This window comes from Lagopus muta, chromosome 6, assembly GCF_023343835.1.
Source record: "Lagopus muta isolate bLagMut1 chromosome 6, bLagMut1 primary, whole genome shotgun sequence".
In the NCBI taxonomy this organism is placed as follows: Eukaryota; Metazoa; Chordata; class Aves; order Galliformes; family Phasianidae; genus Lagopus; species Lagopus muta.
Window position 1 is genome coordinate 55,866,372 of NC_064438.1, and position 27,988 is coordinate 55,894,359.

General features: G+C 48.7%; 2 protein-coding genes across 4 annotated transcripts in view; both read right to left on the reverse strand.

The window, feature by feature from the left end:
* Positions 1–1,002, reverse strand: part of PELI2 (pellino E3 ubiquitin protein ligase family member 2) — a 66,705-nt gene extending 65,703 nt beyond the window's left edge. For 2 of the 3 annotated variants that reach the window (XM_048948297.1, XM_048948296.1), the window contains exon 1: positions 835–891. Coding sequence is in view for 1 of the 3 variants with exons in the window: in XM_048948298.1 (XP_048804255.1) it covers positions 835–911 (77 nt within the window). In the remaining 2 variants the exon portion in view is untranslated. Of the gene's footprint in view, positions 1–834 lie in introns of all 3 variants that reach the window. The other variant, XM_048948298.1, reaches the window with a different exon arrangement.
* A 19,533-nt stretch (positions 1,003–20,535) lies between these two features.
* The window catches only part of LOC125694708 (uncharacterized), a 55,680-nt gene continuing 48,227 nt past the window's right edge, over positions 20,536–27,988 (reverse strand). Inside the window, exon 9 of the mRNA XM_048948299.1 lies at positions 20,536–21,452. The gene's annotated coding sequence lies outside the window, so the exon portion shown is untranslated. The remainder of the gene's footprint in view (positions 21,453–27,988) is intronic.

A 27,988-nucleotide genomic window follows, 5' to 3' on the forward strand; every position in this document is an offset into this window, starting at 1 on the left:
TGACCCTGCACATAGCAGGGGGTTGAAACTCAACGATCACTGTAATCCTTTTCAACCCAGGCCATTCTATCATTACTTACAGGTTAAAACACCTCACGGGAAAGGTAGCAATCGGCTTTAACGGCGTTAAACGGCTCTTCACACACCGAAAACGTAATTAGCGAAGTCACGGCATTGCCCCCCGCCTGTCACGCCTCCATCACAACGCGTCTGGCGGAGGGGAACGGCGGCACTCCGCATCCGCGCTGCCCACAAAGGCACCGAGAGCACAGCTCAGCCCGCAGCCAGCCGCTTCGCACTGCAAGGACGAGATGCGCGTTTTCGGCAGCAGCCGGCTCTCAAATCCAAAACCCACACCGCACGAAGTTTATTTCATCTTCTCGGCGTTCCAACGCGCGGCGGGGAGGAGCGGGACCTCGGGCAGGAGCGATAAGCGGAGATCGGTGCGTTTCCACACGTTAAGATCACAGCCAAAACATCCCGTACTTCTGTTACTTTCAGCCGCAGCTGAAAACAGCGAAGCCACGGAGAGGAAAACACTTCCAGCTGCGCACAAAAAGCCTCCGCGGCACAACAGCAGCCCCGATGTAATTAAAGACCCGAGGTGACACGGCGTTGCACCGCACCATTGTTAGCGGCGGGGCCGCGCAGCCCGGCTTACCCTCCATTTTCACGAGGGAAGCAGCTCGCACGGCTCTTCACGAGACTGAGTCGGACGCTTCGCCCTAATGGAGTTACTTCCACTGGAGCCTCGGAGCCCCTTCCCCCTTCCCCCTCCCCGCTCTCCTCCTCCTCCTTCCCTCCCCATCAGGACGGCCCGACCGCAGCGCTCACCCCAGCACCACCAGCTCCCCGTACTTGACGGGCTCCTTGTTCGGGGCGCAGTGTTCCTCCTGGCTGGGGGAAAACATCGGGGCGACCGCCACCGAGATCACCCAGCGCCGGGTGCAGCTCCCGAGCGGGTTCCGCGCTGCGCCCCGCACTGAGCCGGCGGTCGCCCGACCGCGGACACTACACTCCGAGGGTCGTACCAAGTGCTGGAGGCGGGGGGGTGGGTAGGAGGAGCCAAGCGGCGCCCTCGCGCCCCGCTCTCGTTCACCGCCTGCGGAGGGGGCGCCCCCCGCCAGCACCGCCCCTTCGCCTCGCCGCGCCCCCCCCCCCTCCTCCGGCCGCGAGTGGTACGGCCCGGCTCTGTTATGTAAACATAGAGTAAAGGGGACGGGGCCGCTCTTAAAGGGGCCGCGCTGAGAGTTAGCGGGGGCGGGGCTGCGTGGGGAGGTGGGACCGCGTCTCTAAGTGGGGGGTGTCCAGAGTCAGTGTGGTGTGGAAGGAGCTGGTTTGGAGCTCTGGTGGCAGTAAACCCAGACTTTCTGTGGGCTTACACCTCAGCTGCACCCAGCAGCGCGGCCTTCCTTCCATTCCCTCCAAACCCAGCAGGAATCAGCCCCCAAATGGTATTCGCTCAGCCAGGCTCGAGCTCTCTGCTCCAGGAGCAAGGAAAAGTCATTGTGGTCTTCACCCAGAACCTTCCCTGAGCACAGAGCAGGAGTGGGCCCGGCTTCTCCTGCCCAGAGCTTTCCCATGGCTGAAATCACATTTAGCTATTAATTTTCACAGCGACGCTATTTTTCTGCCATCCCTGGTGAAGAGGTGAAATGGAAAAAGCCAGCCAATCTCACAGGGCTGCAGAATGGAGATCTTCCCAGGGGCTGTGCGAAGAAGACAAGGTTTTATTAAAGACAGAGAGCTGAATTATTACGGATTTATCTTCTTTATTGCCCTAACAAAATAGAAAAGAAAGCTGAGCTGTAAGTCACTGTCGAAGAAAACAAATACAGCCTGGAAAACAGTGAGAAAAACAAACCTCCTGGCTGCATCCTCTTTAAGTTCTGCCCCTTCTCCCCCCGAACACAAGTCCTTTGCTTTGCTTTTACATGGCATAAACAAACTTAAATTGTCTTCCAAGAGGCGCTCCGACAGTTCTTAGCTCAGGTTTCCTGTAAGCCCCAAAGCCCTGGATCAGGTTGGGTTTATGGCATTTTCTGCTTCCCAACAACCGCCTCGTGGGGATGGAGGAAGGACCTTGAAGGTCTGGTTTAGTCTGTGTTCTTTCTTGTTTTCTAGCACCTTTTGGAGACTTTATTACCGAAGCACTGGTTTTCTCCCTGCATCTCCCAAGGACCTACTGCTCCCAGCACCAAAAACCTGCTTTTAATTTGCTGGTGAGAGCAATGAAGCAGAGATGGAGCAAGGAGCTGCCCCACGGCTCCACATCCCCCACAGTCACAGCCACAGCACTGACGCTTCCTACAGCCCCAAACATTCCTCTTCGCAACGGGAGCAGAAAAAAAGGAGCTGCATTTCTCCCCAGATCTATTGAAATAATGGAGAAATGTATCTACAGCCACGTTTGCACAGGGAGGTGGTGGAGTCATCGTCCCTGGAGGTGTTCAAGTGCCATAGAAATGTGGCACTGGGGGACATGGTCTGTGGGCATGGTGGGGGTCAGCTGGGGTTGGGGATCTTGGAGGTCTTGTCCAACCTTAGTGATTCTATTATGTTTAAATTGAATATATCTTGTTCTCTCGCCTTCAGAATGTCTCCACGTGGCAGCTTTTTTGGGGAGCATCCTCCAGTTTTATTACAGCAGCTTTCTGGCCAAGGTGCATCTTTCAGCAGGAATATCCAGCAAAGCCAGGAAGGCATTAAAATCAGTGTCCGAAGAAGAATCCCAAGCACAAAGAAATAGTGCATACCCATTTGTTTTTAAAATGTAATAAAAAAAAATATATTTTAAATACGGGAAGATTAATAAGGCTGTAATTCAGCAAAGTGCTTGCAGATGTGCTGGGCTCAGAGTAAGTGCTTCAGCGCTTTCATGATTCGGGGCTTAGGGACTGAGCTTGAAATGTAGAAAAAGTACTGAAAGACATAATTTGCTGTGTACCTGTGGCTTGTGTTGCACACGAAGCTGACAGGACACACATCAGGTCTGGTGATATACTGGTGCGCAGGTTTCCGTTGCATTCCTGTGCAACACCATGCTGTGTAATGGTCCTTGATTCACAGAAACACCAAGAATTTAGAAGGGGAAACAACATGAGGAAGAAAGTGGAAGAGTGAAAAGCATGACACGATTTCAAGTCTCGCAGCAGCAGCTTAAGAATGAGTTACAGGCTTGGGATTAACACAGAGCAGTCCTCGCTAAAGGCCCTACCAGGTTTTAACAAAGCAAGGTAGTGAAGCAGCAGAGTTGAAAAAGCAGCTATCAAATAACTGTATCTAAGCAGGGAAAAGAGAATAAAGCATAAGCAGCATCGAATACAAAACCACAACAAGAAAAGCTGAAAGGATGTTACAGAAATGCTTGCCAAAGGCAAAGGATTTTAAAGAGATTCAGATATGACAACATTGAACAAGTCAATATGGATTCATAGGGATGCATCTGATGAGCCTGATACACTAGGGAGAAGGCAACAGCATCTTTTGCAGACAGAAGTCAAAGTTTATAGTATGTTCACACCCTCTGAAGCAGCCAATGAACATGATCACGTATCAGGATCTCATCTGAATTTTGCCACATAAAAGCTCTGAAAGAAATAAAAGTAGTGTGAAAAAGGAACAAAGTATGTCATGGCTTAGCAGCTGGCTGCAAGAGAATTGGGAGGCTTGAAGCTCTTCTTTTTGTGGTGAGGTCACTGCTGGGACATGGTGGTGCTCTGGGGGACCTTGGCCAGGCAGCTTGCTGGTAATGGAAAACTTTGCTGAGAAGCCAAAAATTTTAAGCTGACTGCAAAGAGTCAGCAGAAGACCTAGCAAGAAAATGTCCAGCTAAAGTACATAGAGAAGATGACCTTAGCCGTATCTACCTAATGACTGGCTCTAATTGAGCTATTATCATTCAGGAAAGACATCCTGAGACTTTACAGTCACTATAGGTCCTTCTCTTGTAGTGTTAGCCCAGAGATCAACAGAAGTCTAAAAGGTGAATAAAATGTGCAAAGGAGCCCTTGTACTTAAAACATGTCTCTGCTTCCAATGTCACAGGTACTCCTAGGAAAACCTGTTCTGTCTCTGGACAGATGGTCATCATCCTTCTCCGTGGGGTAAAGCCAAGGGCATTGCTCTGCTCTGTGCTCACCAGCTCTACCATCTCCCCTTCAGTGAACAGGGACACCTCCAGCTCCATCAGGTGCTCAGAGCCCCATCCAGCCTGACCTTAGGTGTCTGCAGGGATGGAGCACCTCCCCTCTCACAGCAATGATGCTCCACACTCGGGGAGGCCAGAGGAGCAGCCATGTCCACATCTACGGAGCTACATTCAACCAGCCCATAAATCAAATGGACCTCACGCAATGGACGTGAGGAGAATCCCAAATCAGTGCAGGACGTAAAGCTGGGATGCAATGGGAACTCTGTTGTCTCATAGCAGCAAACCTCAGACCCAAACCTTGCTCAGTTTGCAGCCACTTAGGGATTTCACCCACCAGCAATGCAAGAACACCCACAGAGCCACTTAAAACTGAAGACCATTTTCACATATTTCTGCTACAGAGAATGAAATGCGATTTAGAAATTACTGCATATTAAAAAGGAGCAGTCCCCCAGCTGCTGTTCCCACTTCAGATATCCAGCTGCAGATATCCAGCATCCTGCAAAGCTCCAGCACAATCCCACGAGTGTCACTCTGCAGCAGGGTGCAGCTCCCACACCCTTCTTTCCCTGCATAGTTTTGTCATGCTGCTACGTGCACATGGTCTTAGAGGAAAAGGGGAACAGCATTTGGCTGAGAACAGTAGGATCTATGGCTAATAACTACTCAGGAGTTCAGATTTCCCTGGCAGTAAGAACTCACAGTTAATGTTTTCTCCCCTCGTTAAGGGAAAGAGAGCTGGGTCGGAGCTGGGTATGTTAAAAGCAGCATTTGGTCTGCAAAGTATATACATCAGTAAGGTCTTATAACTACCTCCTAGCATCTGATATTCTTTTGATTACTGTCATTCAGTAAGCGAGCGCATTGCCAGGCCTCCAGGCTGCCTTCAGCCTAGTTAGGGCTGACCTTGGCAAAAGACTGGAAACCCCAAAACCTTGACATCCCAGCATGAGAAAAAGAAAAAGAAAGAAGCAAAAAAAACCAAACAAAACTCCACCGAAACCAAACAACAGGCGGGCACAGATGTCAGGAAGATGCAGCAAAAGGAACAATGTCCTGCAACATCCTGTTGGGTCGCTGTGCGAGTGCAACCCCCAGCACTGCCTTCCTCCCAGCCGTGAGAAGCCTGTGTGCTTGTGGATGCTCTCCTCTCCCACGCCTGCACGCTGTGGGCAATTATGAAGTCGTTAGCTCTGTAAGCTGAAAGGATCGCTGTTGTCAGGATCGGCTGAGACGCCGGTTCACTTGTCGTTATTATGGGCACTTTAGCAGATGGATGGCCAAAACTGTATTTGCAGCAATGAGGTAATGACTGAGAAATGCAATTCTGGTAGCCCCCTGATTGCTGCTGGCTTTCACTGGCATCATTAGGAGATGAAGATGCTTCGTACCTCAGCAGACAAAGCAGCTGAGTTATTTCAGGGAAGGGTGAGAATTCCTCACCTTTGGGTCTGCGGAGTAGCAGAGAGTTGCCAGAGTCACGTTAAGCTGGGGAAGATGTTGTACAAGAACTACGGAAGAAGCTCTGAAATGACCACAAAACTTTCTTCTTTTTTTTTTTTCTTTCTGTCATTAGGGGACACAAAATAGATGAAAAGAGGCTTTGAGTGGAAAGAAAATCAACATGGCTTCAATTAGTCATATACAGCATATATTCAACCAAAGAAACCAAAAATATGTTATAGAAGGAAGAACAGGCAACCACTTGGGTAGCTTAGTGGGCATGATGGTGATAGGTTGAGGGTTGGACAAGGTGATCTTAGAGGCCTTTTCCAACCTTAAGGATTCTATGACTCTACAATAAAAATCATCATCTACCTTTTGGAATGAAGAACATCCCATTTCAGATGGTTTAGTCAAAATAAAGAGTCCAGTCATAGAATCATAGAATCAAAGAATGGCTTGGGTTGGAAGGGACCTCAAGGATCATCAGTCTCCAACCCACAGGCTAATACTAGACCAGGCTGTCCATCCAGCCCAGCCTTGAACACCTCCAGGGATGGGACGTCCAGTCATTTTTACATGAAAGGAAAAGCACTTGTATCAATCTGGATAGTGAGGGCCATGGACACCTCCCATGTGGAGGATGAGGTCTGACTGCTCCAGGCAGCTGACTGAATAATAAAAACATAGCAACATACAACCATTAAGGTTGGAAAGGATCTCCAAGATCCCACGTCCAACCCTGCCCACCCCCACCATGCCCACTGCCTATGTCTCAGTGCCACATTCCCACAGCTCTTGAACACCCCAAGGGACGGTGACCCCACCACTCCCTGGCAGCTGTGCCACTGCATCACCACTTTTTCAGAGAATAAATGTTTTCTAATATCCAACCTTGTGCAACTTAAAACCATTACCTCTTGTCCAATTGTACAGCAAAACACCCAAAAATGCCTCCAGGAAAACACACACAGACCATTTTCTTCCCCTGCAAGCTGTGAAACCCTCTGCTCCCCGGCACATGACGGAGCTGTCGATAGGAACACACTGACATCTTCCCAAGGAAGAACAGGATGTGACAGCCCTGCAGGAGCTACGCAGCGTGGTTGGTTTGGTGTTGGGAACAGATGGGAGCAAAGCCACAGGGAGCCGCTTTGCTCCGGAGTTGGCCCAATGTGTGAACCAGCAGTGGGCTGGACCCAAGACTGCCCCATCTGCAACAGCCAAAACCTCGCTGAGCTGCTGCCTGCTGCCCCTGTACATCTTCACTCTTGCCCGTCAATAACTTCAAGATGCAAATGGGGCATATGGAGGCTGGAGACAGCAAAACAAAGGCAGGGGCCACGGGCAATTCACAGGATCAGAAACAGCAAGAGGTTCTCATTATGCAGAGGTCGCTGGCTGAGTGCAGTGCTACATTTAAATATTTCAGTGCGTGCTCGCCTGCATCCTCCCTGCAATGCCTGTGTGTGTATGTGCGTGCAGGCAGGAGCTCCTCCGGGTTGCAGCAGTGTTTTGGGCGAGATAAGGAACAAACAGAACAAGTGCAGATGCCCCCACATAGCACCACATGAAAACTTTAAAGCAGACCTGAGAATCTTGGGAGCTCACGGCTTCTTTCCTCCCTGTGCTTGCTTACTGATGCTTTGAGCCCTGCGTAGCGAAGATAAATGCTTCTGCATCCCCAAAGCCACGTGGGATCCATGCTGGCACCAATAGATGCTGGCCACAGGTGTTGTCCCACAAGGGTCCATCTTGGGACCGGTGCTCTTTGACAGCTTTATAAGTTATGTGGACAGTGGGATTGAGTGCACCCTCAGCAAGCTTGCAGACAGCACCAAGCTGAGCAGTGCAATTGGTACAGCAGAAGGAAGGGATGTCCCTGGACAGGCTCTAAAAATGGGCCCACAGGAACTTAATCAAGGCCAAGCATGAGGCGTTACACTTGGGTCAGAGCGATCCCAGCCATGAGCACAGATTGGAACAAGGCACCCTACCCCTGGAGATGCCCAAGGCCAGGCTGGGTGGGCCATGGGCAGCCTAATCTGGTGGGGGCAACCAGCCCATGACAGGGGGTGGCTCTGAGGTCCTTTCTAACCCAAACCATTCTGTGATTCTATGGTTCTGGTACACCCACAGTATGCTCTGGCTGTTACCTCCACCATCATCTCCACTGCACCCCCAGGACACGGCTGGCACAGGCAGGGCAGAGGGGACAACGTTGGGCATTTTTTCCCTCCTACTCCTCCTCTTTGCGAGCATGCAGCAGTGAGAGGGGACATTGTCAGCCTGCTCGTAGGCAGCACAAAGCGGTGGCTGTGCTGGCCTCCTTATAAAAATTCAAGGCTGTCCTCCTTTTTCCTGGAGGTTGCAGTGTTTTTGCACACACGTGCCTTTGTTGTGCCCACACCCTGTCCCAAAGCCCCCACAGTCAGATCAGTTCTTGCTACCAACCCGGAAAACTGCCAATTTGGATGTAATCGATCAAAACCAGGACAATTTGGGAGAAACTTTGGAAATGCATTTCTGAACAAACAAACCAAAACATAAAAATATCAGTTCTTTCTCCAGCAATTCTGCCAGTTGAAAACTTCAGCTGGAAGCACCTGCAGCCCAGTTCTCCCCCAAATCAGCGCCTCGAAGCCTATCTTTGCTGTGAGCATGGCAAAAGGGCATGATTCTGGGTTTCCCAGGAAACTACTTCACAGGTGAGATTAGGAGATTTTTGTTTTTGTATATTTTCCATGGCCACTGAGGTCCCTAGGCTGGAACTTGTGATTTTTCCCAAGTGCAGGATGGGTGCCCATTGGTACAGTTGGTAAGTATGGAGCTGGGCTTTATCCCTTAGCCACAGGCAGGATTAAGGCCCAAGAGCTCCTTCCTGCCAAAAACTGGGAGAATAATCCTGTCATAACCTATTAATATGGAGCTGTGCTGGCACTTGGCAGCAAACCACCAAACCCACAAAGTTGTGTTTAATTTGCTGTTATAGGACAGGCTGAGTCTTCTTCACTCAATTATCCTGAGCTGATCTTTCAGCAACCGCCCTGGAGAAAAGCCACCGTGCAGCTTCTCCATCCCCACATCTCCATCCTGGGTTCACCCAGATGCCTCAGAACCCCGGTCCCCAGTTTGCAGTGGCCCCACGTGCATAGCAGACTGGCAAGGGCAAGCAGGAATAACCCCAAGAAGACAGGCTGGGGAGATTATTTTGCTTCTTGCAGGTTTTCTTTCATAGAATCATAGAATTGTTTGAGTTGGTAAAGACCCTTAAAGACCATTTGGTCCAACCCCCCTGCAATGAACAGGGACATCTGCAGCTCCATCAGGTGCTCAGAGTCCCATCCAGCCTGATCTTAGGTGCCTGCAGGGATGGGGCACCAGCACCTCTCTGGGCAACCTGTGCCAGTGCCTCACCACTCTTATTGTAAAAGACTTTTTCCATATCTCCAGTCTAAATCTCCCCTCTTTTCATTTAAAACCATTTCCCTTTGGCCTATCCCAGCAGCCTCATGCTAAAGAGTCTTTCCCCTTCTTTCTTTCAGCTTCCCTTTAGGTACTAAAAGGCTGGTGCCGGGCTTTGCTTGGTGCTTTCCCATTTCCCCCTCATCCAGGATGTCATTTTTCTCTTTTCTATTTTTACCCAAATCCTTGACATCTTCAAGGCAGCAGCTTGGAGGAAATGGATTATCCCAGCAGTGGCATTGCACTGCTCTGGCCCCAAGAAAACTTCTCCTTCCCAGGGCTCACCGCATTCCTGACCTGGCTGCAGCCCTGCAAAATAGGAAACACAGTGCCCATTAGCTTTGTTCAGTAAAACTTTGTGATTAGTCACCATATCCTTCCCGTACATGGGAAACGGCAAGAAAGGAACATCTCCTGCTGGATTTGCACGTTTCAGCACACACAGCCTAGGGGACCCCATATCCTTCCATCTCATCCTGGAGGGGGGGGATCTCTGCTCAAGGCCAGGAAGCTGCTTCCCTACACCCAACATGCGGGTGATATTGCAAACAGGACACAAAGGTGCACTGAGGTATTTTGCAAACTGCAATGGGACCGCTGTTGGTGTTCATTTTGTCCCACACCTTATTCTGCAGCTACAGGGCCCAGTGCTGGTTTTTTTCTTGTGATTTTTGTTTTGCCGATTTTGATGAAAAATCAGCTGTTGGGTCCCGCTGTTCTTTTGTCTAAAACACACAGAAGTGCAGAACAACCATTGCCTGAGGAGCATTGAAAGGCAGCACTGGGAGAAACTCTAGAGCGGCTCCGCAGAGAGCTCCCACGTTCCTGAGATTCCTCTTCCAACGCTCCACAGACAGACTTGCAGTTTTATTTGCAAAAAACTGGGAAAGATTCCAAATCCGAGCCTATAAAGCCTTCCACTAAGAAAAAGGAAGAAAAAAGCCAGGAAAATCACATTTTCCCCCATAGCGGAGCAAGAGAGGCTCACAAGCAGCAAATCCTCTGCAGATGTGCACCACCAGTGTGCTGCTTCCCAGCAAGGGTGCGTGGTCCAGGAATCCAATCTGCAAGCCCAGCACTGGTTTATGTCTCTTCATCAGCAGGAAAATCCAAGGTGGGAATACACAGCACATGCTGGAAGCCCTGATGGAGCAGGGCCCCTGGCTGAGCTCTCCCACCTGTTGTTCTCACTTCTGGCTGTATCCATCCCTGTACAGCTGCTGAATTCCTTGGGTGAATGTGCACCTAGGTGTCAGAGCCTTGCAGTCACCTTCATTTCCCCCCCAAAACAGAGAAAAAAAGAAAATGGGAGCCCAATTGCATCCTGGCTTATATCAGAAATAGTGCAGCCAGCAGGATCAGGAGGTGACCATCCCTGTGTTCAGTTTTAGGCCACTTGGTACAAGAAAGACACCACTACAAGAAAAACATCAAGACTTTGGAGTGGGTCCAGAGAAGGGCTATGAAGGCTCTGGAGGACAAGGGATTCTCCCGTGTAACAGTGATAGGACAAGAGGTAATGGCCTCAAGATGTGCCAGGGTGGGGTTCAGATTGGATATTAGGAAAAGTTCATTCTCTGAAAGAGCAGTGATGCAGTGGCACAAGGACATGGTGGGAGTCACCATCCCTGGAGGTGTTCCAGGACTGTGGAGATGTGGCACTGAGGGACACGGGCAGTGGACATGATGGTTATGGGTTGGTGGTTGGACTCAGATCTTGGAGATCTTTTCCATGCTGAATGATTCTATGATTCTAATGCGGACTCAGGACTTTGTAACACACTTGGGTTTTGTTCCTTCATGTTTTACAGAATCAGAGCTGCTTAGGTTGGAAAAGACCATTAGGATCATCAAGTCCAGCCACCAACTTACCACAAGTTCACCTCTAAAGCATTCCCCTAAGTGCCACATCCACAGGGCTCCTAAATGTTTCCAAGGATAGAGATCACCATAGAATCATTAATACTGGCAACGATCACTAAGATCATCTACGTGGGCCTGTCCCAGTGCTTAACCACCCTTTCCATGAATAATTCTTTCCTAATATCCAATTTATTATCCCATCAGAGCTCAGGACAGCCATTGGCACATTGACTCCTCCCAAAGTGCCTCACTTGGCCAATTTGTGACACCAACAGGAGAGAAATAAAAACCTGACCCTATGGACACGGTGTGGTTTTTGCCTAATTTGAAACACCCCAAACACTCCTTTGGTTTGCTGGTGCAATTCTTGCAGCAATCACCTTTCAGTACGATCTGCTCCAGCTTGTTGCAGCCTCTGCTGAAGGATGGAAAGTGCTCAAGCAAAGCAAGGTGAACCCAGCAACTCTGCTGGGTTGCTTGGCCTCACCACGTAAAAGCACAGACATTGGTGTGGAGTGATCTGGCAGACCCTATTTTGCAGGCATCAATCTGTTAACAATCCACACAAAAGTACTTTGCTAAAAAGGAATGATACCATTAAGTTCACAGGTTTTCCCAAGCCAATCTTCCATTTTCTGTAATGCAGAAGCAGCCATGCACTGAGATCCATTCTCAGATCTGTAGTGAAACGCATTCGTTCAACTGTCAATAAGCCTACAGCTGCCCTTCAGACAGCCCCAGTTAGCAGTGGGTCCCCCATTATTCAGCCATGGGAAAGGACAGATGTGGTCCTGGCACAGCTCAGCCCCAGAGCTGGGAGTTGCTGTAGGGTCAGTTTGGAGGCAAGATGGAAAGCTTGCATTCTGCTGAATGGCTCGGATCAGACAGCACACTGTGTGCCCCCACAGCCAGAGCGAAACCCATGCCACTGTGCAGACAAACCCTACTGCAGATGTTATCAGGAAAGGGAATTATTTGCTACTGGAGAATGTACTTGTGCCTCGCAGCTATTCGGCTGCACAAGTATGTGGAGTATTGCCGATAACTCACCGAGGGAAGGCTGGAAAATGGATTCCGCTACGAGATAATTCTGCTTGTAGACTCTTATTTTATGTATTTCAGTTTCCTTCCTCCCTCTCTACCAGTCCCCCTCCCACCTTTTGCCATTTACATCTAAATGGGATCTTTATTTTCTCCGAGTCAATATTTAGTCACTTGTTCCCCATTCAAGCCTCCAAAGCTCAGCTTCCAAGAGCAGAGCCCCTCCCTGGGGACGGCAAGGACTGAGCAAAATGCCAGAGCTGTGCTCTGCAGTTCCTTTGGGTGCTCACAGTCCACTCTGGTCATGAGTTTTGCACATGGATTTGTAACCAGCTGAGCCAAACCTCCTTATTCCAAGCACTCAGAAATAAAAGCCACCTCCCGTATGCTGCTACCAATGGCATTTGATATTATGGAGATCCAAGACTGCATCCACCTTCAATGTTGATTACACCAGCAGATGGAAGTTCCCGTGACTTTAGATGCAAAGACACTTCCTTAAGGCCCTCCACAAACAAGGATGTATTTCTAGCTAATCGCTGCAGATCCTCTCTCTGCAGATCTATGCATTAGCTTCAGAAACAAGGAAACCTGTCCATTAATGAATTGATTTCCACTGAGATATCAGCCACTCGTTGCCCACTGTTTTCACAACAGCTGATGGAGCTCTGCTGACACTCAAGATTCCAGCACTTCTGGTCATTGCTTTTTCTTGCTTTTTGCAGCAAACCCACAATATATAAGCAGTGTTTGCTTCTGGGCTTGTCTATACGCAAAGGAGTTATTGGCTTATTGGCAGGCTGAGCTACACTCGCTGGAACACAAAGCACCACTTGTCGTTATTTTGATGAAAGCCTCTCTTAAGGCACATACTCTAACTAGATTTTATTTATGTTTGTAAATAAGCAGATACAGCAAGCAGGAAATTATATATATATATATATATATATTTAGTCTTACACCAAGCAGCACAGAGTTGTGCTGAAGCAAACACAGGTTGGATTACAATCTGTGAACACAGGAGGTTTTCCAGCTGTAGACCCAATCGTAATTTTTCAGTTCTACCATGTGGGGAAGCCCATAGGGTGCAACATTAAATGAACTTCACCTAACCTCATGCTCATAACCACACGGACTCTGGGAGGCTGCAGGCAACATCTCAGTGCCTGCCTGCTTTGCTCAGCAGAAATGTCTTCATCTCATGGGTAAACAGGAAAATAGAAATACCGAAAAGTCAGGCAGAAAAAAGAATTTGGTTTTGGCATGAGGACCCCCAAGAGATGTCCAGGGCATGGATGATCCCATGTTATCAGCCCACCCTACCAGCAGGATGGGGGTAAGTTTCCCTATGACTAGAAAAGAGCAGGAGGAGCTGGGACAGCTGCAGTTGGGGTGGTGGCCAAGGAGATGGGGAGGATCTGTGAGATGCCTACGCGTGGACATCTGGTGCATGACTGTTGGAGTCTTTGCTGTGAGCAGAGAGGATCCTGGTGAAAAGAGGAAAGAGCATCAGCATCTTTCAGAGTGAAAAATGGGGGAAAAAATAGATCTTACACCTTCTTCTCGTGGAGAGGTTTGTAGCAGACCAGAGGGAGATACACCCACCTCCTTCAGCTGAGCTCTCCCGAGAACATATGTGCCTACTCACACATCCTTACAGGCACACATATCTAATTTTGACCAAAAGTAACTCAAGTCATACAACCTACAAACACTAGGCTGGCACTTGGACCCAAGCCCTTTCTGCCTTCTAAGCCACTGACTGCAGCAGGAGAGTTTTGCATTTGGTTTTACTGCAATTCTTTTGCCTGCTGCTTTGAAAACGCATGGAGATTGAATTATATAACAGCACTATTTAAGCACTAGCAAAATGCACAATTTCATTAAACTCAGCAGTGCACCAACTCGGAGATGTAAAAAGACATCCATGTGCATTTTAACAAAGTTAAAGCCCAAAGCTTTTCATTTCATCCTAATGGATAGCAAAGGTCATTCTCCATTTGATAAATGACATCAGCATTGCTGCATTTGTCTTCTGGCTGGCAGTGCTGGATTCCTCTGAAGCTCGTGTTAATGAGATTCCTCCTACCACAGAAACGAAACGCTTCAGTGAGGCACTGGCACTGGATTTATAGCCAAAAAAACCCACCTATTCTGCATGCACACAACAGGATAAATGCAACTTCCCATCTAGCTGGAGAGGTGCCCACAGCAAATGTGCCCTGATGGAATGACGTTGTCCGTGACATAAGTCCCAAGTGTGGGACCTAACTCTGTGATGAGACATATTTCTTTTCCCCGTGACTCAGCTGAGCAATATTTTTCACAACAAAAACATACCAGCAAAGAATTAAAGAGTACATCCAATATTTGCCCCATGGGGATAGTGCTTAAAAATAGAGCTATCAGCCAAAATCCAAGAGAGGTGATATTTGTCTTGCTAAATCACCTGGCAACACCCAGCATGCATGAGGCTCCCAAAGACAATAAATGAGTAGAGCTGCATCCATGTGCTTCATGCTTACTCCTGCAGCCGGTGCAGTGAGAGACAAATGAATGACAGCTGTAGGAGATATGAGACATCTCTTCCAAGGCTGAGATGAGAACCACAGGGCAAGAAAGAGACCAGAGAGCAGTACAGGGAGAGATCCTGCCAAACAGGAGAAAGATAAGAAAAAAGACAAAGAAAGAATTTCTTCATGGAGAGGGTGGCCAAGCACCAGAACAGGCTGTCCATGGAGGTGGTGGAGTCCCCATTCCTGGAGATATTTAAGAGATGCATGGACATGGCACTAAGGGATATTTTTTAGTGATGGGTCAGGTTGATGGCTGGATTTGGTCATCTTGAAAGTCTTTTCCAATTCAAATGATTCCATGATCCTTTGATTCACAGGGCTATTCTGCAAGTAGGGGAGGAACAGAGGCAGGGGAGAGCCCATTGCACAGGCACCCAAAAGACTGCTTATATTTTGATGTCTCAGCAGCACCAGCCCTACTCTGCCCAATCAGGACAATCTGTGGGCAGTAGAATATGTTTAAGAGCCTGTAGCCACCAAAACATGGCACCTGTGGGTACAATCCCTTGTGGAGCATGACCTACAGCGTGAGAGGCACAGCCAGTCAAGAGCAGGAATGGTTTTAAAACAGTACATCTATCACTTCACCATGCTCCCTCTGCATCTGTGTTTCCAGCCTCTCCTTCACCACTACCATCTTTCCAAGCTCTTTGCACAGACAGGACAACAGCAGAGACCTCACACTGTCACCACGCAAAACCCCGTGACTTCAAAGCCCAAAGCAGCCCCAATCTACAACACAGCCAACACAAAGCTGAGCGTTGCCCCAGGGAACCAAAACACTCCTCAGCCCCATATCAAAGGGCACGGAGCTGACACATGATGGATTCCCAACCCATCCCATGCCAAGCGCACACAATGGCACCTTTCATCCCAACCTCCAAAAGTCACCTCTTTGGGCAGACATATGGCCCTTCTGCCCATGTGACCTTGCAGCCAGCCAGACAGGAGCACTAACACCCAAAACATGTTTACTCCCTCAAGGCTGAGTCACGGGGATCTTGCTTGGACGTGGGCTCCTTACCCATCACATCCAGATGGATGCACTTCTTGAGGATCTTCGCCCTCCCAGTTTCACCTCCATGCTACCTACAAGGATGCTTCATCTCCATCCTGGGCTCTGCTAATAAAGCACACAGCTGAGATTGGATGGAGAGCTGTAACAGTGCCTGCAACTCGTTAAAGGTTATCACAGCTGAATTACTCATCCCTGAGGGACAGGCAAGGGGAAGCAGCTGACTCACATTGTGAGACCAGAGCCCTGATTTTCCCCCTGGCACGGGGTTGCTATGTGAGTACAAGCTGTGCTTTTCCTCCAAAAATTCGTTGTTTTTTTTTTTTTTAAGGCCTAGTCTCACCCAAGGAAGATCTTCTCCTGGGTAAAGGGTTGGGGAAGTACCAGGATAAAAGCAAATTCAAACAAAGCAAAGAGTCCAGATTTTCCCTTCTGACACACTCTGCATGGCTTTGATCTGCAAACAGAGCTGCTAAAGACAGTGTGATATCTGCACAATGAGTAAGGAACCTTGGACCTAGCCCTGAATTTTAAAGGTTTGGTTTGAGTTTTTGCAATAAGCCACTTGCAGATATTTGCAAGATGCACACCCCTTGCTTTCACAGCAGAGATGCTCTTGCAGAGCCAGTAAAGAGGGGAGAAGAGGCGACTTGCTCGAATGTCAACCCCCCTGAAGCCTAAACTGCTGGGAAATGATTTCTCTGGTTCCTCCCCATGACAGTACATAGCACTTCTGGCAGCCCCTGGTGCTTTGTGTACCCTGAGGGTGCCTCATTCAAACCTCTTCCCAAAATTCCTCCACATCACACGTTTCATCCTGACCTCTGCTGACATCTTGCTCTGTGCTAAGGGAAACACCAGCTGACACTCATGTACTTAAGTTTAAAAAGCCATTAAGGCTCTTATCACAGCCATAAACCCACCACACCACTCCCTATGCTGGGGTGGCCTCAGCACCCAAATCTCTGGACCCAAATGGTGTTTGGGTGGCACATGAGAGCAGGCTCATAGAAACTGCTTTTACTCAAGCCTGACCTTGTGACCTCAGCAACTTCACAGCAGCCCTTTACAAACATCCCCCATGGTCATGTGAGCACCATGGGCAGCATCTCTTGGGAATGGCATGGCAGTGAGCACTGAGATGCTGCATCGAGATGCAGCAAAACCCCTCTCCATCAAAGCACTCTTGTTTTCATCTGACTGCCTGCCTTACTTTTGTATCAAGTTGCTCGTTAAAAATACCCCTCACCAGCAAGAAGGGAGTTATTTGGGGCACCCTTGTTTATCTTGGTTTGGAGGGAGTGCCATCAGCTGCTGCACTCCTCCTGAAAATCAACTTCTGCAAAACCCATCAGTGCTGTGCCAGGTCTCTGTTCCTGGGGCGATGCTTGTGGCTGGATGTTGCCAGTGCAAGCAGACAAGAACATAAGTGCCCATCTGATCTATAGTTTGGAGGAGATCCCATAGTCCAGCACATCACAGTTTGGGGATTTGAATAGGTTTTTCTGCAAGTACATCCCTGGATACAGGAAAAAGCAGAAGGAGAAAGCCCACTGGGGGCACAGGGAGGGAGAAGCACAGCCTGTGTCCCAAGCATAGAACTATAGAGCCATGAAGGCTGGAAAAGAGCACTGAGGTCACCATCCCAGCCCACCCCCACCATGCCCACTGCCTACATCCCTCAGTGCCACATCTCCACTGTTCTGGAACACCTCCAGATATATTACAGTGACTCCACCACCTCCCTGAGCAGACTGTGCCACTGCATCACCACTCTTTCAAAGAAGAAATTGTTCCTAATGTCCTTGCCATTGGCACCCAAAGAGCACCCAAACTGTGCTCTGAAAGCACCAAGTCCCCCTGGTTCCTGCAACCAAAAAAAAGCATGGAGCACATCGGGAAGGGTGATGCTGAAAACACTCCATCTGGGGCCCCACCAGGTGACCCCCAATGCGCATTGATTCCTCCTTGCTTTTATTTACTACAGGACATTTTAAGACCCGAAAACATTCCTGGGGAAACTGTAACACCTTGTTTGCAGCCACGGCCTGCCCTCATCAATGAATCAGGCCTTTCTTCTCACCCTCTGCAGCGTTGCTTCTTTCTTTTTGCTTTTTTTTTTAAACAGGTTAAAGTAATCACATAGTAAAAGTCTGGAATCCGACCGCAGGGAGCACAGAAATATTTGAGCAAGCTGTTTCAAATCAGGGCTCTGAGTCGCTTGAGCAACGGCCTCCTTGGTGGAGGCTGTGGCTGCTGCTTGGAGGTTGGGTCCCCAGTCCTCCATGAAGAGGACGAGATTCTTGAATCCTCCTTTTTTCATGATTTATTTCCTTATCTTGCACCAACCTGAGGTATTCCACGCGACCATCACTACTGCGTGTCCATGGAAAGAGTCACACAGCCCTGAGGTGACACCAAGTCCTTCCTAACAGCCTCCATTACCTCCCTTTGTGCCCCTGCTTCCATGCAGCCGGAGGGGCCGAGCCAAGCCCTGAGCCCAATGAGGACCAGTGCTCTCTGCTTTCCAAAGTAAATAATGACTTTAATTAGGATCTATGCATAATTAACCACACTGAGCTGATGACTCAGCTGGCTGTTGAAAGACCCCACAGCACTTTTTTTTTTTTCTTTCTTATTTATTTATTTATTTTTCTCAACCCAACTCTGCTCCATGGACGTTGGTACAGCAGGGTGACACTGAGTCCTTGGGTCCCCGAGCCAGGATGGAGAGATGAGGGCAAAGCACCTAGCACAGAGGACGGCCAGCTCCTGGAAATGAGATTATTGCTGTCCTCATTTGAATTTTAAAAAGCAAACAGGCTCTGTTGGTTCAGACATAACATGTAGAGTGGGGGTTGTAAATAATGCAAGCGTTGCTCTTTTTATCAGCTTGCTTGGCAAATCAATTGGAGGACTCGAAAAAGGATTGTCATCATAAACGAACGAATTCATTAACGCCCCTTGTTTGCCTTCGTGCTTTAATCGAATGCAAAGCAAATACAACAGGCAGGACACGCGTCCCTTATGGGTTTAAATCCTCGGGGAGGAAAAGGGAGCAGGACCTTGGTGCTTGGGGATTTGCAGCTCCTCTCCCATGTGTATTCCAAGGGAAAAGAATTTATCTCCTCATGTATTCAAGGCAAGGCTGGATGTGTCTCTGGGCAGCCTGGTCTGGTGGTTGGCAACCCTGCACATAGAAGGGATTGAAGCTAAGTGAGCATTGTGGTCCTTTTCAACTCAGGTCATTCTATGATTCTATGATATCTTATTCAATGCCCCAGTTCCTGCAGGGAAGGTCGGTGTCTGGCTGCTCCCCTTCTCTATCTGGAGGGACAGATGTAATTGAAAGCACACACAAAGCAGTAAATGCAAGAACTACAGTTCTTTAAGCATTTGCATGCCCTCCAACAGTCTTACCTTTCTATGAAACACTCCAGCCCCACCAGGACGGCTGTGCTGGTGCTGACATGAACTCAGTATGATGCTATTTGGCAGCCAAGTGGGAGGTTCCTTCATAGCACTTTGGATGTGCAAAAGGGGAAAGATACAGAGCACCATCTCCTTTTCTGTCATAGAATCATAGAATCGCCAAGGTTGGAAAAGACCTCCAAGATCATCCAGTCCAACCGTCCACCTACCACCAATATTTTTCCACTAAACCACATCCTTCAATACATCTGCACTTTTTTCTAACACCTCCAGACACAGTGATTCAGCCACCTCCCTAGGCATCCCATTCCAGTCCCCAACCACTATTTCAGAGAAGAAATTTTTCCAAACATCCATGATTGTGAGTGGTTTCATGAGCAATAATCCACTGGCCATCCAGCTGGGACACACCAAGAGCTCTGCATCCTCCTCTCACACAGACCCCAGTGCCTCCAGGTCCAATATGATTATTGTGTATTGCAAGGATGCTTCTCGCTAAGAGTTCTTACATAAGCCCCAAACCAGCAGTCATAGAATCATGGAATCATAGAATGGTTTGGGTTGGAAGGGACTTTAGAGTCCATCCAGTTCCAATTCCCTACCAAGGGCTGGTTTTCCCCATCAGATCGGGATGCCCAGGGCCCCATCCATGGCCTTGGCACCTCCAGGGAGTGGGCACCCATCATTACATTTCTTCCATGGATCTCCTTGGTGTTCACCTCACCATGTCTCTGGTACAGCATCAAAATTACACAGTTTCACAGCATTTGCAAGTTATCCAGGTGTCTGCGACCATGGCTGGCTGGGGGGCATTGCTCCTAATGGACTTAAAATGTTAAAAGTGGTGTTTTCACCCCACTTTCTCAGCACCAGAAATGACCCTTGGGCTCCTTCACTAAGTCCCCCTGGTACAGCTGTTCCATGGGACTCATTCAGCCCTGAGCAACGCCTGCCTCAAACCGAGCTAAAACCAAGCTCATTTGCACATATTTATCACAAAATATATATATAAATGTATATATAGCCGTTCACTGATCCAGAACATTCATCTCTAAATATTTACAAAGCATTATTTATCCGAACGAAAGAGACATTTTTCCACTCAACAAACCAGGCATATGGTGGCAGCGGGCAATAGGAGATGAATTGTGCAGCGTAATTCTAAACAGTTTTAATGCCAGCAATAATTATTTTTAATCAGACAGCAAGTTCCCTGGGTGATAACCGAGCATCTTGCATTTTCAAGCAATTGCATGGGCCACGCATTGTTTGATGCTATTTGTTCCAATATGCTCGTTGTGCCTTTTGATATTACAATGCAACTTTGCCCCCCCTCCATCTCCCTTGGAAAAAAAAAATAAATAAATTGAAAAGGAGAAAATAAACCAAGCCCTCTGTCATTTATTTCAAGCATGCCTTTTAATTACAGTGCTGTGTTGAGATAGTGTACAAAATATTCCGGGCTGGATGCCTGTTTTGCAGACTCCCGGGTTGCTGCTTGGAGCTGCTGGGCAGAACAGAGTGAATCATTCCCAAATCTCCCACTTCAGCCCATGCTGGGGAAAAAGGAGGACAACATGTACAGAAGGCAAGTGTTTAACAGAGAATGGCTGGGAGGGGGGATTTTGCCAGGCTGGGGGTTTTGGAGGTGTTTGGCGGATGGAACCTGCTGCCCTTTCCTGGGATTTGCAGTGCAGGTTCTGCTGCAATTCAAGAGCTTAATGGAACGTTGATTGGGGTGTAACCAACACGAGGACCTCATTGCCTAAACCTGCACCAACACACTGCATGGGATGGTCCTGGAACCTCAGCTAAAGATTGAAACTGCAAGGAGATAAGGAGCAGCAGCACGGGGAGCTCACAGGGCAGTTCTGGTATCCAAAAGGGAAAAGGTTTGGAGTCCAAAAGGAAAACTGTTTTGGGGTTCAAAAGGAAAAAGGATTGGGGCCCAAAAGGAAAATGTTTGGGATATAAATCTCCTCCCAGGGCTCTGCTCCTGTCTGCTGGTGTATTTCCCATAAATCAAACAGGGTAAGTGCTGGAGCCAGGAATCCAGCAGGCTTTTCATCTTCAGTTTGGGGACTGCTAGCAAAAAAAATATCTTCTTCACAGAAATCTATCCCCTGCATGCAAGAAATGCTCCAACCTGCCTCTAAACGTGATGGACATTCTGGTTGGTTTAATATCCTTTCCAACCACCGGCATTCGGGAAAGATAAATGAGATTTTGCTTCCATCCATGGAGCCTTTGCACTTTGGCTGGGCTTGAGCTGCTGGCATGCACGGGCTGAGCTGGAACACAGTCTGTTCTGACCAGAAGAGAGCTCAAGAAGGATCATCTTCTGCCTCTGGAGTGATATCATCAGGCCCAGGGACTGGTGTTTTATAGGAGACATTATTCAGGGCAGGAAAGAAGCAGTGCTGGGATCCAAAAGGGAAAAAGTTCGGGGTCCAAAAGGAAAACTCTGTGGGGGTTCAAAAGGAAAAAGGATTAGGGCCCAAAAGGAAAGTGTTTGGGATATAAATATATGGACATGGCCAACCCAAAGTGATGGCGCACTGTACACCATGGCTCATGTCAGCTCTGGGTGTTAGGGATGGTATTGGAGGTGCTGGGAGGATTTCTCATCCAAACCTGGGTTTGACCATAAATAAGCCCACAGGTTGCACACAGTGCATGAATCCAGCCAAAGCCCCCACCAGCTGCACATTGGGCCCTTCGCTACAAGAAGCCATTGAGACCCTGGAGCATGTCCAGAGGAAGGCAGCAGAGCTGTGAGGCGTCTGAAGCACACATCTATGGGGAGCAGCTGAGGGAGCTGGGGTTGTTCAGTCTGGAGAAGAGGAGGCTCAGGGGAGACCTCATTGCACTCTACAGCTCCCTGAAGGGAGGATGCGATGAGGTGGAGGTCAGCCTCTGCTCCCAGGTAGCAGTGACAGGACAAGAGGTGATGGCCTCATGTTGTGCCAGAAGAGGGTCAGGTTGGATGTTAGGAAACATTTCTTCTCTAAAAGAGTGGTGATGCAGTGGCACAGCTACCCAGGGAGGTGGTGGGGTCACCGTCCCTGGAGGTGTTGAAGAAGTGAGGATGTGGCACTGAGGTCAACCTCTTCCAACCTGAATGATTCTATGATTCTATGACCTCAAACAGTGCTCAGCCCCCAGAACAACATGGTGGATCTTACAGCGCTAAACGTTGCAACTATGCCCAAATATACTGGCACTGGGCACAGAGGTTGAACAATGGCTCCTCATGGCTACTATCAAAGCAGTGGTACAACAAGCACAGCACTGCCAACAGTTCATTATCCCTCCTCTGCCCTAATAGGACATGCTGCTGAACAGAAAGTCTCATTCTGGGGAGGGCTCTCAGGATCTGTGCATCAGATTTGCCCTTTTCTGATGAGAACCACCTCATTTGCATGCTCATCTAGCACTGTACGTACCTGTGCATCTTACAGCACCTTCCAGGTACATTATTCCTGTATTTGAAATCCAACCCATTTACAAAAACGTTTCCCTTAAACCGTAATTAGGTCACAGTGACCCCACATAATCTTTATCAAACCCCTTTGTGACTGAACAGCACAACCTCAGAAATGCTTTATCCCAGCACCCCCATCACGAGGTTGGGCGTGTTCCAATCCAATGCATTAACAGATCTGCAAGCTTCGTCCGATTAGCAAAACTGAAAAGCCTGGGGGGAAAAGAATGGAAAATCATTCCTAGTTCTGTTCCTGCTGCGGAACAAGCTCTCTTTTCACCTGGGAAAGCCTTCCCTTGCATGACCTTTTCCAAAATCCTATATCTAGGTCCTTGGGATAGAATCAGAGAATCGCAGAAGCATTCAGGCGGGAGAAGACCTCAAAGATCTCCGACCACAGCCCACCCTACCATGCCCACTGCCCTCATCCCTCAGTGCCACATCTCCATGGATCTGAAACACTTTCAGGGACAGTGATCCCCCCGCTTCCTGGGCAGCTGTGCCACTGCATCACCACTCTTCCAAAGAATAAGTTTTCCCTAATAACCCAAACAGAGCCCCCCCTGGGTAGGTCCTGGGGAGGTCTTACACTAGGACCTATCTCAAAACACAGCAAGAGGGCTCTGTGATCCATAAGTCTGGAGACCCACAGCCTGCAGGAGATATCCAGTCTGACTAGGAGGGAAAAAGTCATTTTTTCCCATTTCTGAGCTGCCCCATAACCCAGCCCCAGGACCAGGAGCTCGGCTCCTCCCTGCTCTGTCCCTGCTCGGGAGCTGTAGGTTTTTCTGCTGACATCGCCCTTCGCCTTCGCTCTATTTGCTCCCCACCCTGATGTTTACATTCCTGCTGTATTTATAGACAGTCACAGCGTCCTCTCCCAACCTCCTTGGCCAAACACAGACTGTTTTTTGCCTCCTCTCCTAAAATAGCCCCTTTTCCCCCGGCCGCCCCAGCAGCGCGGTGCAGCACCTGCTGAGATGTCAGCCCCTCTCTGGGGAGCACAGAGCAGACCTTGTGGACATATTCCCAAAGGGTTTCCTGAGCAGAGAGCACTTCCAGCACCACCATTTCCCTATGGGATGCTCAGGTCAGGGCTCTAATTCCCCTCTAGCTCATTAACTCACCCAGCAACTCACACTTTACATCTCCAATTACTCCCTCCTTTCCTTTTCATCCCAGCTTTGTGAGCTCAAGAGAAAATAAAACAACAAAACATTCTGATGATTAGCTCTTTCCCCCCGCCCCCTTTTCAAGCCTTTGCCATTCTCCAGGCAGACGATGCCCCCTCCACCTCTTCTGTCCACAAAGGGCTGCCCTGAGTGTTGGCTGCAAACGCTGCGGGGAGGAACGCTCCCTTCGTTCCGGGTTATTATCTCAGCAGAATGCCATACATTATCCAGCAATCTCCAGCTGAGCTGGGGGGAGGCTGTGGTATCCCCGTATCAGCCTGTATGGAGCACACAGATTGCTCGTCTTGTGTTTCTGCCCCCAAAACCAACAGAAAAGCACCCGCTTGTGCTGCTGAGAGAATCCTAGTGGAAAAAAATCCAAGCGAAGCGAGAGCTGATGGTGCAAGATTTGTCACAAGCACGAGCAGAGGCTCAGAAAGGCTCGGAAAGCACTGGGAGGGGGGTTGTAACCAGGGAGAAAATCCTCACAGCCCTTAGAGGATGCCATGTGCTGCTCTGCTCTGCATGACCGCAACGCTTTGTGAGCGGCACTTCATGGGACGTTGTTTGCACACGTGGCAGCAGAAGGCAGAGTTCAATGGGGCATGGTGCCTCTTGGTGTCTGGAGAGGGAGAAAGCTCCAGCCTTCCTCCTAAAGCTCCAAAATGTTGCATGCCTTTAAAATACATCCCATTAGAGCCCCAACACCATGGGCTTTTTGCCCCTACCAAAATTATTGCCTTGCTGTCAGCAACTTTGGGACCCCCTGGCAGCACGGGGCCATCCCAGCTAACCCAAGGTGAGTTGCTTATGGGGTTAATGACAGAAGCAATTTGACATGCCTGTGGTAATCAATTCCTCTGCTCAATTAGCCTTGCAGATTTAAGGAAAAGATGGAACTTGCTTGTGGAGCAAAAATCATCAGCGTCACTGGTGCGGATGCTCATGGAGGGTGATCCTGAAGGTCCCAGCTCTGTCTTCTGGTTCCTCTTTAGCAGACTGAGGGGTCTGTAGGACAAGGGGCCAAGCCACCACGGTGTCCCCAGCAGCAGCAGCACAGCCCAGGGCTCGGAGCAACCTTGGACATCAGCCACTGATGCAATGCTTCTTGCTGGTTGCAAAAATGATGCATCGCCACCACAAAAATGATGGCTCATGATGGTCTGCAGGAATGCAGCAACTGTCCTTGCTCCATCCTCTGCAGCCACAAAGCTCCTGCCCCTATTGCACAGCCCCATATTGAACTCTTAATGCCCTGCAGCACCGCAGAGCAGCATTCCCTCTGGACTAAGCGTGTTTGATTTGATTGCTCTTCTCCTTCCACTTGGAGAAGTGGTGGGAACTCCAGATCTCTCCCTAGGAAATTTGCTTTTCCCGTGTTCATCAGTGTAACCACAGCCTCAGATTAAATCGGAGTTAGATCTCATGCCCACAGAGGGAGGAGGTGGCTGAGCATGCCGAGCATTTGAGGTGGAGAATGAGAACTGTGGGGCTGAGTCCTGAAGAACCCCATGTGTTCTGCTCCACGGCCAAAGCCGATTTGCAAATCTGTCTCTTTTTTCCCTCTTAGGAGAATCTTAGGAAAAAAAACAAACCAATAGTGCATACACATGCATATACCAACTGTTACCATCTGGGAACAGCACCTTACTACAGGAGATTTATCACACAGAGAAGTAAGTGCAGTTGTCAACTTCTGTAATACAGATGAGCGCTGCGGTGCACATCTAAGAGCAGAACGCTGCCCCAGATCCCCTAGTAAGCTGAATACTGTCAGATTTCTCATGTGCATATCCTTCTGTTCTCTTTTCCAAGCCGTAATGAAAAAGAAACTGCAAGGCTGAAGAAAAAGGAGCAGTGCTGCTCCATCTGAAAACAAAACAGATTTTTCTTAGCAAGGAAAATCATGAAGAGAGTTCAGAGACAGCCACAATCAGGGAGCTGCTCATACCAGAGCTCAGCCCACATGGAGCTGTACAAAATCTTCTCCACCACTGGAATTATGCAGAACTGGGGGTAGAGAAGAGCCTTTCCAGGCTATTTCTCAGTAGATCTGAGAGTGAACTGAGTCCTGGGCTCTGAATTCACACCTGTACTTCAATTTAATAATTCATTCTCTCTCTTCAGATTAGGGAGGACATATGATCGTAAAATACCCCAAGTGGAAGAGACCCAGTAAGGAACATCAAGTCCAACTCCTGGCTTTTCTGGACTCCCTGATAGTTTTGCTGCACAGTGAGCCATGTGCTGTCCTGGTGTTTTCAAACACTTCATGGCTCAATGGGAGATGACACATCTCTGCACAGAGCTCCTGCACATGACCAGAGGCCCAACTATTCAATGTATTTATGTTAAAGCCCTTTTCACTGGTCCATTAGTCACAAGCACGTACACCAGACACGTTTCTTGTGGCTGTTGGGCAGCATGGACAGCCAACTATCTGCCCTTGGCTAGCAGCAGCTGCTCTTTCTGCCCAAATTTATGCCAACTTGGCAAATAATCCCATGATTATTTCATTTGTAGAGCGGCTATGGCTGAAAACACAAAGAATTTTGCAAAATACAGACTTTGGAGCATGACACAGATCTGCTAGGTGGGCCAAGAGGATTGGCTGCTGTTGGGTTGTGTCTTGGATTCCCTCCATGTCAACCTTGGAGACCTCTCCAAAGGCCCCAGGAGAAATCCCAGCATAAGGAACACAGTCACCAACCCCTCTCTGTCCTCAGCAGGGCTGGGATATCATCCCATACCCCTCAAAAATGCTTCCTGAATGTTAAATCCAGGGATTCCCATAACAGAACCATAGAATGGCTTGGGTTGAAAGGGATCTTAAAGATCATCTACTTCCAACACCCTGCTGCAGACAGGATTGCCAGCCACTACATTAGGTACCAGATCAGTCTGCCCAAGGCCCATCCAACCTGGTCTTTAAGACCTCCGAAGTTGAACCATGGAGCCTGCTAAGAGAATACATTGAGAGACTTTCTAAGGATGAGGAATTCCTTTTGGCATGAGTCCTCCAAAGATCTTGGCCACCCATAGGAAGGCCACTTCCCAAGAGGGCTCAGCAGCAGTGGAACTGAACCCAGCCCTCAATTATCTGAGGTGGCTGCAAACCTTAAGATGGGAGAGACCACCCCAGGCAGAAATCAGTCTGCTGGGTGCATCTAGAGAGCAGCAGAGTGCTGCTGGTGCATGCAGCCTACTTGCCAGCCAAGCTCAACTGTAGCAGCAACGTGATGGAGATTTGCAGTAATTGAATGGGATAAAATACTGTGCGCTGATTTTAAATATTTTTCATTCGGGGATAAATTAGGCTTTAATTAAACGGTGTCATTTAATGCACTGCCCAATAGATATGATAATTGCTTTCTTTTTTAAGAGGCAGCATGGTTATAACTGCTCATTCGTAAAGTGCTAGAGACACTAATCCAACCCGGTAGACATACAGATACAGCCATGCTATACATCACACCCTTTGGCAAGGCCAAACTGCTCACAACACCCACAGCTCATGCATCCTCTCATCCTTTCCTGCTCCCACCCTGGACTGAGCCCAAATCTCACAGGCAGAGATGTGGCTCTTGGCTCCTTCTTCATACCAAAAACACAATGTGCTGGGGATACCCTCCTCATGAGATTTGCCCCAGAGGATGCAGAGTGGAAAAGGGATGCCTCACAGGATGCTGTGTGAAAGCACCGGTTACATCAAGTTACACCAAGGGCAAGTAGCTCTCTGAGTTTGTACTTTAAGCATGGCACAGGGTGCACCGAGCTTACCCCACATTGCTCACGGCCATCCCCCTCTTTGAAAAACCCATGGTTAAAAGAGCATTTCTCAGAATTTTAAAGATGGCCCAAAATACCCCTTCCCTCCCAGTTCTGGATGCCACATCTCCCTCCTTCTGCATCCTGGCTCTGCTCCCCGCTGGGTTAATTCCCCTCGCTCCGAGCTGCCCTCCCTTTCATCCCTGATTTAATGAGCTAAGTCGTGGTTAATGATGCTCCTCTTTTAAAGCAACAAAAGAAACCGGGTTAATATTCAGGGCTGCTCTCTCAGGCTCCCTGCAAACTCTGTCTGGAGCAGATCTGCCACGCGATGCAGCAGGTGGAGTGATGTACGGCACGGCTGTGACATCCGCACCGCAACTGTTCTGATGGTGCAGCCAGCACCCCAGCACACCAAAACTCCCACGTCTGCCACTGCTAGTATTTCTGCAATGATTTTTGTTTTTAATTTCAGGCTGAAATAGAACTTACATATTATATATGTATATATTTGCAAACAGAGTAGCTAGACACTTGTGAATACATGGATGCTGCACACATGCTACAGCAGGTAGT